The sequence below is a fragment of the Argopecten irradians genome, chromosome 11 (genome assembly GCF_041381155.1).
Source record: "Argopecten irradians isolate NY chromosome 11, Ai_NY, whole genome shotgun sequence".
In the NCBI taxonomy this organism is placed as follows: domain Eukaryota; kingdom Metazoa; phylum Mollusca; class Bivalvia; order Pectinida; family Pectinidae; genus Argopecten; species Argopecten irradians.
In genome coordinates this window covers 37,192,495-37,208,397 of record NC_091144.1, presented here as the reverse complement: position 1 = coordinate 37,208,397, position 15,903 = coordinate 37,192,495, and the positions used below count along the sequence as shown (strand labels likewise).

The following is a 15,903-nucleotide window of genomic DNA, read 5'->3' as shown; positions in this document are numbered from 1 at the left end:
TCATTAAATCTTTACACATTATATTTTTGTAATTTTTGTGTGTACATTTTATTTGTCCGGATCGTCTGTAAATGCATTGGTTCCTCTTTGGTTAATACTGCCTGGTAATTATTTGTCCTTAACAGGAATGATTTGTTCATTATCTATGACTATGCCACAGTGACTATGAAGGCTCTTTATGCGACAATAGGAGGCATAGTTGTTTGGTTCATTGATGTACATCAATGGAATTTTGTCGGTCAATAACTTTAGATTTTAATGACATTGAACTTGTCCGTCAAGTCTTTGTAAACCTGCGATTGTTCTTTTCTTTCACTCCTCAAATGCCTTCATATTTATTATGACATTGTCGAGGTATTGGGAAAAATAAAATTCTGCTGTTTACTTTAGCGCATAATGCTTAAGAAATCGCTTTGTTATAGTATTTGAATCTTTTCAATAAAAGTTTACTCTAAATTTTAATTTTACATCTTTTTTAAAGAACAGTTTATTCATATAATTAAAAAAATATATAAATATATTGTAATATGCTTCTATTGAATGTGGCCGACATATCACTACGAACCCTCCGCCTCTGGGTCGCGAACTCGAATCCCATGCGAGACAGTTGCTATGTGCTGACCGCTGGTCGGTGGTTTTCTCCTGGTACTCCGGCATTTCCCTATTAACGTATCCCGGCACAAGCTTAAATTACTTTGGCTGTTAAAAGGAAGTTAATTGAAACCAAATTAAATAAATACAAGAAACGAAGATGCGAGATATTTCAGTCTTTTTATTGCTAAAAAATGGATTTAATACAATGATAAACAATACTCTCTATCAATCAAGACAATTAATCACAGTTTTCCTCAGAGCATTTTATTGATTGAGGATTAATTCGAAAACATTCGGATATGTAACGCAAAAAGGTATAATGTACCCTTTATTGACAGCTTCTTAATGTTTAGAGTTCACTCTGGTTTTTGTTTTATACCTAAATTACATAAAAAACAACTTATAATTAATTCGATATTCAGAGGGACATATTTCTCCAAGTTATCGCTACGACCTTGTATTAGCCAATCAGATACAGCGTTGCAAATAGCGACGTCATTTTAATTTGTGAGGTGACATATATTTTCAAGCCTATGGAAATGGTCCTTACATTCATTATTACAACGGCTTCACAGTAACAGAAGGTCATTTTTAACTTCTTTCACAATTTGAAAGAGTATTTATTTATTTTCGTAACTCTGCTGTACCCCCTCCTCATATCGTATTTGTCGTAGGGCGATCAAATACTATGCACCGTGTTTGAAAAATGTCTACTTGAATATTCTGGCTTCCAGGTTTATTTTCATGGTTGAAACAGTGTAGTTATACTGCATGAGTACTAATTTTAGCGGTGTTTTAACTTCACCGTCATGTTGTGTACATGCACGATTGTACATTGTAAAATGAAGTGGTTGCGCTAGTATGAAGTTGCGTTAATAAGTAATTACCCTCTCAGAGCGCTAAAAAAGGTGTCGGCTTATTAAGTATAAACACACAAATGCTGCATGCTTATAAATCACTTTTCTAGAGCAGATGAATATTAACTGCTATTATGCTTAAGACTATAATTATTGTTATACATCTGCTATTAAGATATAATCTTAAACGAGAAAATCATATTTTAGCGAATTTAACTTTTTGCGCTCTGGCTGTAAAGATATATAGGAGTAAATTATTTCTCATTATTTCGCGGATCAAATTTTCGCGATCATAGCAATGTCCCGCGAAATCGCGAAAATATCATCCTCGCGAAAAATAACCGGTTATAGTGTACATCAGATATATGATGCTATAGTATGCTACGTCATGTGTGTATTTTATAACTGTTCACGTATTGAAGACATTTCTTTGATACCAACAAATACACAATGAAACACCTGTAATATCTGTTTCACCAAATCTTATTACGATACTGTCCACACAGGAAGACCCATCTAAATGTAACATATTGTGTTCTGGTAAATATAAGGCAACCAAATGATAAGTACGATTACTGATTGATTCATAACCTTGGTCACAAATTTGTCTCAGTAAGTTTCAGACGATAATGCACAAACAATAAAACAAACGAATCCTGAGGTGGAAATGTACAAGCACAACAAATACTTTATCTTATTCATGTTTCACCAGATAATATACCTACTTTTATATAGAAAAATAAAACTCAACGACAGACTTCCTTTAGCGCTTTCGCCATGTATTGATTGCTCTGGAATATAAATGCCTAGTGGAAGTTTGTCTTTTGATTTTATTTTTCTATATACTCATTTAACTCCATATGAACACGTACTTTCTTCATGACTTACTCATATGTACATTAATGAATTTTTCTATTAACAAATAGATTTATAAACAAATTCATACATTGTTGAATAATCCCTTTATCAATCTAGTCATTTATAGAATATTCATTCATGCCTTGTTGTATAAATTCATACAAAAAATCATACATTAATTCGTACCTTCTTAAAAACATCATATATAAATTCATACATTGTTGGATACAATCATTCAATATTCATACACTGGTACCAAAGGAGACCTTTTTTCTTTCCATTTTGAAAAGTCTCGGATTTCTGGTGTTAGATATTTCCGTTGTATACTTTGACAAGTCATGTGTTGGAGATCGTCGCCAACAGGCACCAATCCGTCGGAACGCTGTTCTAAATCTTGATGATAGCAGTCCATATATGATTGGATTACCGGCACTGTTCACATTCAACATTAGCCTTGCTATGCAGATGAGGTTTGTGTAATTCTCGAAACCAATTTGTTCTTTGTCGTCATTAGAAGAGTAAACAATCCACATTGTTACAACTCTTATTGGCACCAGGGAAACAAAGAAAAGCGTAACAACCCCTATTATCATCAGTATTGCCTGTTTTCGCTGACGACTTGGCGGATTTTCATCGGGAGACCGCGTCAAAAAGATTTTCCTTATAATAGCACAATACATAAATAGAAGGATTAGAAGCGGCAGGATGAAAAATACTGCTGTCATGGCGGTTACGTAGAAGAAATGCCAGAATTCATTGACATGTGTGCGGCAGACCAACACTTCTGTCCCGTCATAAAAGGATGCTGACTCGTGATACGTCATGAAGAAAAACGGAAGTGACAATAAATACGCGCATGCCCAGATGAGAAGAACACAGCTTCCGGCATTCTTTGCTAGTTGACAAATGTTGGTTTTGAGAGAGCGACATATGGCTTGGTAGCGTTCACAGCTGATGACCCATAGTGTAATTACCGAAGCATTTAATGATGCGTTTTCAAACAGTGGTACCAGCTTACCTGCAATGAAAGAAATATACGATAATATTACATGAAGTTACGGCGTGTGCCAGTTGACATACAAAAATAACATATCTTTTATAAAAAATTATACATACGCCTATGATATTTTTTTTCAAATTACAGATATATCATACATGTACTGAAATGAAATGAAATTCAACCTCTTAAACTGTATAAGCGTGGATAAAGTATAAAAAAATCAATCTTTATGATATTTGAAAATGTTTAACATTGCGCCAAACGCCCGTGGTCCTACCAACTGAAATTCACATGGATTAGGAATGAATATTGATGTAAGAATTAACATGATCAAAATAAAATGTAAAGTCAAAACTTGTTAGATGGTAATATATTAAATTATTAATCACCATTTCAGTATTTGCTATAGTTCAATAAATTCAAATAAAAATTATTTACAAATTATATTTTCTGTTTATTTTGTTGACCAACAAACTACAGTATAACCCCTTTTACTCGAACTTGGTTCCATGGAATACTCTCCAATCACGAACTAATCGCATGGTCCCGTCCATGCCCCTGTTTATTTTATTAAACAAATACTGAATATATAACTTCTCATAAGTGGTCCAAAGGAATCATAATTTACGATATTCATAATGTTAACTGTCTCTGCACGAAAAATTCGACTGCATAGAATTTCGTCAAGGAAATGAACCGTAGCCTACTTATTATATAATATAAATAAGTCACCATTTAAATTGAGTGAGTGTTTTGAAAAACAAGATGGAAGCAAGATGGTGACTTGATCAGAAGACTACGGTTCATTTATTGACGAAGGCTATGCAGCAGAAAATTCGGAGTAGAGACGATTAATTCTGGATAGTTCGAATCGCTATTCGTCAAAAACCCCAATTTCCTCGAACATTTCTTTCATATACATAAAATCGAAACCATTTATTTGTCGAATAGGTATTTGTCCTTTTCGAGTTTTTTTATCTACAACCTTTTGGTTTGCATAATATCCCGTTCTATCCAATATTATTATCATAACGATTGAAACTCACTTAAAAAAAAAATGTTATTGACATGTATATTTGGCCATAATTTGAGATCATAGCTTTTGTCTGTCAATAATCATGATCTATATTTGATGACGAGAATAATCCGTATTCTCCTGCAGTTTGAGTTATATAGGTTATTCTATTTTTTATACCTCATGTTTTACAATTGAAACACACCACATGATAGGGAAAAAACGTCGTATTTTCCTGAGTGCGTGCCGCTATCGTGACCGTCCATCTTTGACAAGGAGTTATCTCCCCTTCCGATTGTACGACAATGACGGGTGAAGAGTAAAACGCTTATTCGACTCATCGCAAGTTCAAGAAATATTTAATCCACAGTAGTTAATCGCGAATTTTAGGTATGATAAACAATTTATGTCCTGGATGGCAGTGCGATATGAAAATTTATTTATCCTCAGATCTAATATTTCACTCTGGCAAGCCCTCGGGAAATAGTACACCTTTGGGTAAAAAATCTTCGTATCACACTGCTACTGGGTCAATAAATGCATATACTTATGCGAGCTGCCTTTGACCTTATCTAATCATATGCCCTAATTCATTAAGTTATCTTGTCTATCAATAATTTTAGTTTGAATGCGATTTTATCTTAACAAATATACCCCTACATGACCGGCTTACACACCGTAGAACTAATAACAACTCATCACGTGATATTGTCACATGAGCACGAGTAATGATGACGTATCTTACTACTCTCCATTGCGTGCAGGTATCCCATACTGCTTTCACCATTTACAGAAATCAAACAAAAATATTCTATATCGCATAATCCAATGTCAACACAGACATCAAAATTGAACATCGCAACTCGTAATGGGATTTCTCGTCTTAGCAAAACGATTTCACCTCGGAATACCGTGACAACATGTAACATCATATAGATAAATACACCAATTTAGAAATGGTCTTTATATCTATGTCAATGCCGGAATCGAAGATGAGGTTACTGGCCGTCAGAAATGTTTCGATGTAATGTTTAAACTCTTTAGCTCTTGGAATGAATAAATGTAATACTTAAAGGGAGTGGAAGGAAGGGAAATGAGTTTAAAAGCTTATGAATTAAACAGTGATAATAGAGTTGAATACACTGGACTCAGAACAATCTCAATAACAGGACAATTGGAGTTACATTTGCCTTAATGAAAGGATTATAAAAAATATTGAAAAGGGTTTCTTTTTTCTCTCCCTGCAGATAAACTAATAGTGTTTTTTAATCTTTTAAAATGCCAAGGGCACTAAGAATAAGAAAGGTCAATCTTAAAATGGTGATCATATAGCTGAGACCAGACATGAACTGATCGAGTGACGCACCACACAAGAAGTGCTACGTCACAACATAATTGTCATGACCTATGACTTGTGCTGACTACAGTGATGACTCCTCAAGGTACACAAGATGTGAGAACTTGGCAATGATAATTACCACGGAATTTAATGTTAACGTTATACCACAGAAACTATAAAAACGACCTTGAACTTTGGACACCTGCACCTAACCGTAATAACAACGAAAACAATTTTTGACTTCGCAGGATGGAGATGTAAGCTAGAATTTGATCGGTAGCTGCGTAAAGGGAAATTGAATTATCATATGGAAATTAATGTCTGTTTTTTGTGATAATGACCTTGACTTTTGATCTTTGGTCCTGGAATTAAAGCAAGCGCATATATTGTTTTGTGAACATATTCATATTTTGATTTGTCAAAACTTTGAGATCTCTCAAGATAATCTCATTGAAGGCGTCGTTTATATATCGCTTGTATCTTTTTCGTAATGTGCTCTCTTCTAGATGACTAGTGCTATCATTGAGTTGCTTTGATAAATTTAACGTTCTATAAACAGTCAAGGTAATTCAATGGTGTGCCAGGTGCTGATGGTCGAGGAAAACCGGAGTATCCGAGAAAACTCATCAAATAGCGGTCAACCAATACCTGGCAACTACCCCACATGGCATTCTAACTGACGATCCAGAAAAGGCTATTAAATTCGAAAAGGTTTTAAAGAGACTTTAAACTGTAAATGCAACTATAACTGTTACTACACAATCCCCAAAACTGTATCTTCTCGATAATTTCATTTCTGAAACATAATTGTGACTTTATATTACGGTTTATAAAAATCTTTACAAGATATGCTGCTGCTGGATATTTCGAAATACACGCTATTATTTTTTCTAAATTCATATTATGGACAATTTTTTGCAATGATATTAATTGTTATTTAATTTGACTTAATACGCAAACTTAATATTCACTAATAAATCAACCTAAGATTAATTATAAATAAAGATTAACATGAGGAACATCATTATAGATGCCCATAAAGAAAACATTTAAAACTCTTTGTTTTCATTTTTTTCGTTCGGGTTATTTTTCTTTCCTTAATTTTTCAATACATTATCATCATTTTTAACAATACACTACCTTTCGAATTGAACGAAGCAAAATGATATTTTATAAACAGTGCAGCGCATAAAAAGTAAATACTAGACAGAAATATTCCGTCTTTGCATATTACAGAGTTAGCTCCCTTGCGGGTAGGTATCGATTGTTACGTCATTATTTTGTGAGCGCAATTCACGTCGTTTTCTCCGAAAGGTATGAAGTTACGCTCGCAAACACATGACGTCACAATCAATACCTAAACGCAAGGCCAGACAACTCTGTAATATGCAAATATGGAATACATCTGTGGATGATAGATAAATAACCAAAAAGCATACACGATGAGCTCTGGTAAACATCATTAAATATAGTGTAGATAATACTGACAAACTCCGGATGAAAAGCAGTGGTAAAAGAATGCCTAATTTTGAGAGAGAAAAAAAAAATAAAATGGTCAGAAAAAATAGGCGCACCCCCTTCAGATGCGCTAATGTAGATGTGTCTTATGCTGAGGCTGTCAATTTCCAGCCCCATATGAGTTCTCTTTGTAATGATTCTAAATATAGTTGCTGATTGACCATTATTGATGCCCGCACGCAATAGATACCAACTCGATAACCACGAGGAAAATACCTAATAGAAACACCGAAGGCGGTTTGATTACTTGATGTCACGTTTTTAGCTAACCTTTTTATCTCAGAAACCGATGTAGATGGGGTTTTAGTTCATGTATCTGTACCACCGGGTGGTGTAGTGGTTAAGCCACTCACCTTTCACTGAGCCGGCCGGAGTTCGATCCCCGGCATGGACGTGAAAAGGTCAGGGGTCACTTGCCCGATCATATGGGTTTTTTCTCCGGGCAATCCGGTTTCCTCCCACACTAAGACACCTCGCGCGCTTATATCCGGGCTATCGAGAGATATTTATATAAGTTGTATAACTTGTTTCTAAATCGATGTAAATAAATAAGGTTTATATTTAGATATGTATTCAGGTGATTAACTCATTTATTCCCGAGATTTCAAAATAGACCTTTATAGTTTTTTAACCAGAATAGTCTACATGTGTTTTGATGGGTGGATGAATTAAGCCCTGAAATTTCTTAATGGATTTTGCTAATCTTAATATCTCAGATATCGATGTAGATGGTGTGTGTGTTCATGTTGCTGTAAGATATATTTAGATAATTAGCTCATTTACCCCTGATATTTCAAAATGGACCGTTATAGTTTTTGAACAAGAATAGTCGATATGTATTTCACGGTGTGCATAAATTAACCCTTTCACTGCCGAATTTTTGAATTTGCCAGAAATGACGTAATAATTGATGACGCCAAAAATTGATGACGCGACGTAAATAGGCTCGTCGAGAGTGATCACGTCAAAGATATTGAGGCGCGATTTGCCGATGGAAGTGACATCGAACCGTGTGTAATTTATGGGTTTTCACCGAATTATTCGGATCCAAAAGAAAAATAGATATCTACAAACACTAATAAATAATCGTAAACTTATTTTATTCCATAACATTAAGCGGTCGGATATATGCAAATTCCAATACATTTATGAAATAAAAAAAAAAAGTACTGATCCAATTCCTCGCACATCTATATTGATCATGTACACGCACATGTACCCGTACAACCACATAATCATTGTTCAAAGGCACTTAGATAGAGTCGATGCATACTGGGCAATATACCGTGCCAAAAGTATTCGGCCACGTCATTTTTTTTATATATTTCATGCATGGGACAAATTTTAATCAATTTTCATGGGTTCATTTCCCATTTTCGAGCGACAGTAGCAAAATTACAGACTGATTGCTTATAGTTATAATAAGAATAATTTTCGATTGGTAATTTCAAGACATACATGTATAGGTGTTTAGCACGCTGATCCAAACCCCGATTTAGGACTTTCTGTGTCATGTCATCCTCGATACTCCAGGGGATCCGATCCATGCCCGAGCCATGTAACGTACACTGTGGTTGGCTGTGTGGCGTTGATGTTTGGCGTCGCTCTCTCTGTAGTCTTCAAAGGAAATGCCTGTGATTGGTTCAGCTCTTTTCCGATGAGCTGCCTCCAATTTTACTATGAAAGAGTCCAGGGGTGTAGAGATCGTAAGTGATCGGAACCCCTGGAGTATCGAGGATGGTGTCATCTTAGTGACGCACTTTATACATTAGTTATGAAGGATGATATTGAATGGAAAATTATCACTCCTCTTTCCAACAGTAGCACCATTTTGGCACTTATTGTATGTTTATTGTGTTCATGTTGTTGTTATTTGTTTAGCTATAGAATTACATGTGTAATAGTAAAGGTGTTAATAAAATTGAATTAAATTGAATTGTAATAATACCCACTCGAAAAAATGACTATTTAGCCGCTAAAACCACAGGGACCTGGCACGATTTTTTTAACAGTATACATATATATATTATAGTATCTATAATATATACATATGTAAACTGTTGGTTTAAAAAATCCTGCCAGGTCTCTGTTTCTAAAACTTGGTGTGTTGGATGTTTTTGTCTCGGGGAGTTTTTCTCCCTTCTCGTGTACAGATAGAATATGAACTTCACTGTTTTAATCTAGAACCCTAATACCTCTAGAAATGGTCTATGGACACTCGGGTGGGTCCAAGTTGATATAAACTTTAACTTATTCTCGGACCCCTGTGCTCCCGGCCTCAGACCAAACACGTGTTTAACTTGTCTTGGACATCGGTTTCTCGGTAATATTCAGCAGATTGATAAAGCAACAAGAGGTCCCACTAAAACATGCTGGATCATTTAAAGAATCTAGATGTTACGGGTCTGTCTATATTATTAATGAACATTATGTACGCGCTGATCATTATTCAGTAAGTATTTTCAGTGATCTTTTTCCCACATGTTTTGTTTTCTCTTTGTGCCCACTAAGGTTGGAACATTATGCCGATTTATATTTTAATTTTAGATGAAATATGCTTGAAATAGTCGGAACGATACATCTCCTAGTATTAGCACGACGGTCTGCAAATAGGCCATCTTTATGAGACTGCCTGTCTGTTGCAATAAGTATACATTGTATATACAGTCGAACTTGGTTGATACGAAACTCGGATAATACGACAACCCGGCTTAATACGAAGTACTTGGCCGGTCCCGGCCGAATTCCCTCTTTATCTATGTTAAAAAAAACTCCGGAAAATTCGAATTCGGAAAACTCGAAAAACTTGCTTAATACGGAGTATATTTTTGGTCCGAATGACAAAAATCCTACATAAAATGTTCGTATAATACGAAGTGAGATTTATGTGGCTAACGACGGATGATTTTGGAACGGCGGTCACTAGTTTCTGTGTTTCTGTTTTTAACGGATATATTTTGTTTTAGATATTGGCAGTGGAAATATTCCGTTATGTATATATAATTATGTATATGCAGTGACCATATACTGCAGTTATATGTGTTTGTAGGGGATAGTACCATTGGAAACCCAGTGTCTATACTTATACGCTCTGTAGGCTGATTAACGTGGATAACCGACGGTGGGGGGGGGGGGGGGGGGGGGGGGGAAGGGGGAATAACCGACGATGGGGGGATAGCCTAGCTATATGTACAATTTTATATGCAGTTTCACTCGCATCTCTTGGACCCACTCTTTGCAGTGCTCTTTGACATTCTGATCCTCGACCTAACTTTCTGGACAAGACAGACTTCAGAAAAGTGCTCCTATATTCCGCGAATGGCATCTTCTTACGAAGAATCTCGAGGATATATATATATTTCTTTATTCCTAGAAGTTTCTGTATTTTTTTTACCGTAAATGCGTTGTTAAAGTATTTCCATTTGTTGCCAAATGATTTTGGGTGCAGTTAATATTTGTTTGATCAGGTTTTATGTCATATTAATTCATTGTTTTTATTCAAGCCCTGTCTCTTTGCAATAGTGGAATCTCTTGTCCATTTATAGTGCTATCTCACTGAAACATGCCGGCAGAGACACATCCCCGCGGTCATTATACTGACAACAGGCAAACTCACGCACTCCCTTTTATGCTAAAGTGTTTACACCTCAAGTACGAGTAGTGTAAGGGAATGAAGTAGTAAGCTGAACGCCAGGTTTGTCCCAGGAAAACTAAATGGAACACGCTGCAGATCTTACACTTGAAACCTCTACTTGACAGTGTGAACTTAATATGCATACCATATTTCATATGACTCCGGTACCGTTGGGTAGTTTCACATTTATATGTCAAAATCTCTTTGGTCTGTAGTCAGATATCATATTCTGTGGACAGTCAATTAAACTTGCGATTTCTTATTGATATATACAATTGTAGTATATATAAACCTCAAGCTTCATAAAACATAATTATGTACAAAAATGACATGGACATGCAGTAATGTAATATTTTTATGAGTTCTAAAACGTGAGGTTATATTTATTTACCGAAATATTGACTGGTTTATATAGGAATGTTAACGCTATGGAATCCATATAATACATGTACAATATAAGCCACTCACCTTTCACCGAGCCGGCCGGAGTTCGATCCCCGGCATGGACGTGAAAAGGTCAGGGGTCACTTGCCCGATCACATGGGTTTTTTCTCCGGGCAATCCGGTTTCCTCCCACACTAAGACACCTCGCGCGCTTACATCCGGGCCATCGAGAGATATTTATATAAGTTGTATAACTTGTTTCTAAATCGATGTAAATAAAATAAAGTTTTATATCTAGATATGTATTCAGGTGATTAACTCATTTCTTCCCCGATATTTCAAAATAGACCTTTATAGTTTTTTTTAACCAGAATAGTCTATATGTGTTTTGATGGGTGGATGAATTAAGCCTGAAATTTCTTAATGGATTTTGCTAATCTTAATATCCTCAGATATCGATGTAGATGGTGTTTTTGTTCACGTTGCTGTAAGATATATTTAGATAATTAGCTCATTTACCCCTGATATTTCAAAATGGATCGTTATAGGATTTTTGAACCAGAATAGTCTATATGTATTTCACGGTGTGGATAAATTAAGCCCTGAAATTTCTTAATGGACTTTTGTAATTTTTGAGCAAGAAGAATGTTGTTTGTTACAGCGATAATATTGAGTAAACCTTTTTATATCCTTTTTATAATTATCATGCTTTAAACGTGGAATTTTATGGAATAGGTAATTTTTTGCACCAAGCATAATATTTTGTTCACTGCTGTTCCACTATGTAACCTTACTAAGCACAGTTGGCAATCACATATGGCTATGAATTTCAATCGTTTATCATGAAGTCATTATCATCGTGACGTCACAATTGTCATGCCAGCGATCACAGAAAACGGCTGTTCAAATGGCTGTTCCATCTTTCATGATAACGAATTATCAATTCATTATTGATGCAAAATCCCATTGATTTCAACATAACATTGTTATCAAATGTAAATAAAAGCATTAAACGTCTTTCAGTTGGCAATCATAATGGCTATGAATGTCAACTGAAAGACGTTAAATGCTTAAATGAACGTATACATATCGCAAAAAAAAAAAAAACCAGTTTATAACTTTTATATATTCGTGCAAGTATCCAGATGTACAGTGGGAATCGTTTATTGACGTTATTTGGCGACAGTCTCTTAGGGTTAAAAATAACACCAATGACAAATGATAATATAAAAAACGGTATACTGTGTTGTTGTCGAGGGACTACAGTCATATATATTCAAATTAGTTGACGTGTCTGTAAACAACCAATAACTATGTCACGCAGTGACGTTAAGTCAATCTAAATCCAGTCTGTAGAAAATTTCAAATCAAGTTGGAAAATATCAATCTAAATCCAGTCTGTATAGAAAAAATGCATATCAAGTGAAACAGACTACTTATCTCTTTTGATTGTTTTCTTAAATCGAATCCGTTAGTTCTCAAACGTTTCATCACCGGAAGCCAAAACCACTGAAGATGTATACTTTGTTTAATTAATTGACGTTCTATTAACAGCTATGGTCATGTAATGACGTCATCCCATGTCTGCGATGCGTTGCGTGTATGTTGTGCGAGGTGCGTGTTTTGGGAGACTGCGGTATATTCATGTAGTGTCTTCTTGTATAGTGGGACTGTTGCCCTTTTTATAGTGCTATATCACTGAAGCATGCCGCCGAAGACATCAATCGACACACCCTACCCGGTCACATTATACTGACAACGGGCGAACCAGTCGTCCCACTCCCCATATGCTGAGCGCTAAGCAGGAGCAGAAACTACCTTTTTTATAGACTTTGGTGTATCTCGGCCAGGGGACGGTACCCAGAGCCTTCCTCTCAGGGGCGAGCGCTCAGCCAAATGCCAAAAGTGAGGTGGTGTCAAGGGAGACTCTAGGAAGAACAAAGTAATTTAGGAAGAAAGAAAAGATAAGATTCCAAATTTAGTCGCCTTTTACAATAGGGGCAGCAGGTTCAATTATTACGCCCTACCTGCAGGGCTGATGTATACTGCAAACCAGATAATTTTTGTGTTTTACAGATTTTCCAGTGATTTTGTGAGATAACTCAAACGCCAATTTAAATGTAACGCGAATAATATCAAAAACATTATTTCAAAATATATATTCCGTCTTTGCATATTAAACAGTAAGTTCCCTTGCGGATAGGTATCGATTCTCACGTCATTATTTTGCAATTCACGTCGTTTATTTGCGAAAAAAATATGACGTTACGCTCGCAAACACATGACGTCACAACAAATAACTATCAGCAAGGGCACATAACTCTGTAATACGCAATTACAGAATTTGCACTTAACAGACATTGATCGCGAATTTATCAATTCGCGTATATATTGGAATTAACGAAGACGCGATGTGTAGAACACACGAAAATTAAATGACTTATAGTAACTACATATCATTTAGCCCTAGACATTTCCTTTAGTTCTTATGAAATTGATTACTGAGTCAATTATTACACAAAATACAATGACGTAGACTTGTTGTTACCTACTATTCCGTCTTTGCATATTACAGAGTTAGCTCCCTTGCGGGTAGGTATCGATTGTTACGTCATTATTTTGTGAGCACAATTGCGAGCGTTTTCTCCGAAACGTATGACGTTACGCCCGCAAACACATGGCCTCACAATCAATACCTACCCGCAAGTGCAGATAACTCTGTAATATGCAAATTCGGAATTGATGTACATGTGATTGCAATATTATAATATATTTGATGTAAACAACTAAATGTTAATTTGAGTCAGCAGCTGAAGTATTTACGTAATAGCAAAAGCAAATATTCTTATAAAAATATACTTAATAAAATATACTTTTAGAATGTCATCCCGTTTTTTCGAAGACAATAAAACCGTTCGCCAGTGTGTAACTATGATCGTGAATCGTGAGCATTTGATAATGGTGAATGTATAGGTCATGGCGACTCTTGTTATTCAATAGGTGTGGTAAATCGTTTAGTGCATTAAATCGAAACGTAAAATTGGTTAAAACAAAGAGTAAATCATTTTCATTAGTTATCATAAATTATCAAGAGATGTCAATGAAGCAATATTAAATTTAAAAAAAACTTAACTATGCCTTTTATTTTCATAAAGGTAACATCCAAAAATCATGATAAGTTCGAGTTACATTTTATAACCAAAATAATAAATTTCTAGGTCGTTCTCACAATACATCATATTGATATGCTCGATGCTTCCCAAGATAAAGTAACGGAGGGTCAATAAACCTAGACGTCGGAACTCATCCGTATGCTATCCAAGCCGTGTTGTTTGACACTCAAATCACTTCAAAACGAGGACATATCTCTTAATGGCAGATCAAGATCCTATCTAATTAACAATGTACTTTAACAAAATCAATCAGATTCTCCTACTCCATCCTGATTACAAAACAAAAGCAACATATCATACTGTTAGAGGCATGAGGCATTGGAATCTAGTGTCTGTCATATTAACCTCACTCTCCAGGAGATTGTCTGGGACCGCTGAGTCAGCCCAAACACTCTTACGAAAACAGGCTTGTCATTATTGCAGCACAGGTGAAGGCAAAGCCCCCTTGTCGGGATAATTTCCTGATAATCTATACGCCCTCATTTTTCTCATGCACTTACGTAGGAAAAATAGATTATCGGGAAATAATACCGAATTCGTTAGGTTACTGTAAAGCAACAGTTAATAAGGGGGTATATGGTTCTATGTTTTTGCGGTAATATTACACGTAAAACATTTTTATTCATTTGAAGTAATATTAACGGTTGTATTTCATATAACACTGGATCCTTATAATCGTATTTCTGTTGGGCACGAATTACTTGGAGAAGTAAATATGGGGGAAATAGTAATTAACTCACTATAATCAGAGCCTATAAGATGCTCCACCACGGACAGAGCATAAACAATACTCATTATTTTAATAATAACCGATGTTTAGTCGTGTATAATTAAAACAAAAATCATGTAAAATAATTTATTTTGCTTTTGGTGCATGCACAATCAGTGCTTATATTCCATATCGACCATAGCGCAATAGAATTTTTCGTTTGGTACGCATTTAATTATTTTTAATGTTATTTGTCTTGAAGTTAAATCATAATCTCAAACTTTTCATTGGAGGTAATAGTATTAAAAAAGAACTTTATTGTAACTGAAGAACAATACTAATTGGTCTGCTCTTGTTTTTGATAGAGTAAAAAAGTACCGTTCGTCAGCGGAGTAGCATCTTTAACTAAAAGTCATTAGCGCATTTAAGACCATTTATGTCTCTGCTATACAAATGTATATAGCAAACGTTTGTAATATTCAACATTCAGAAAGACAATTTCCATCCGGAAGTCCTGTTCATTAATCACCTTATTGCAATCATAATATACTTCATTAGGCTCTGTTCCACAGACGAATGCGCCTTATTTGCTGTAATAGTGATTCATGAAGGATTGTATTATCGTCTAGACATAATTACTCTGAGATCGGTTGAAGCTTTCCTTCTCGCTGTTTTTCTCTTGTTCTATAAAATCTATTTATATGTAGACTTGTTAAATGCAATTTCGTGTGTTGGTTGCATTCCAAGATCATCAATCACACACGTCAACGTTAATTAAAGTGCTCTAAGTCAAGCTAAAGTATCCGACAGGGATCTGATTGC

The 15,903-nt window shown here is 35.3% G+C and overlaps 1 protein-coding gene across 1 annotated transcript in view; it reads right to left on the bottom strand.

Moving 5' to 3' along the window:
• Nucleotides 1-1,684: 1,684 nt before the first annotated feature.
• The window catches only part of LOC138335461 (galanin receptor type 1-like), a 30,126-nt gene continuing 15,907 nt past the window's right edge, over nucleotides 1,685-15,903 (bottom strand). The window contains exon 2 of the mRNA XM_069284564.1: nucleotides 1,685-3,327. Coding sequence (XP_069140665.1) covers nucleotides 2,552-3,327 — 776 coding nt within the window. The 3' untranslated portion in view covers nucleotides 1,685-2,551. The remainder of the gene's footprint in view (nucleotides 3,328-15,903) is intronic.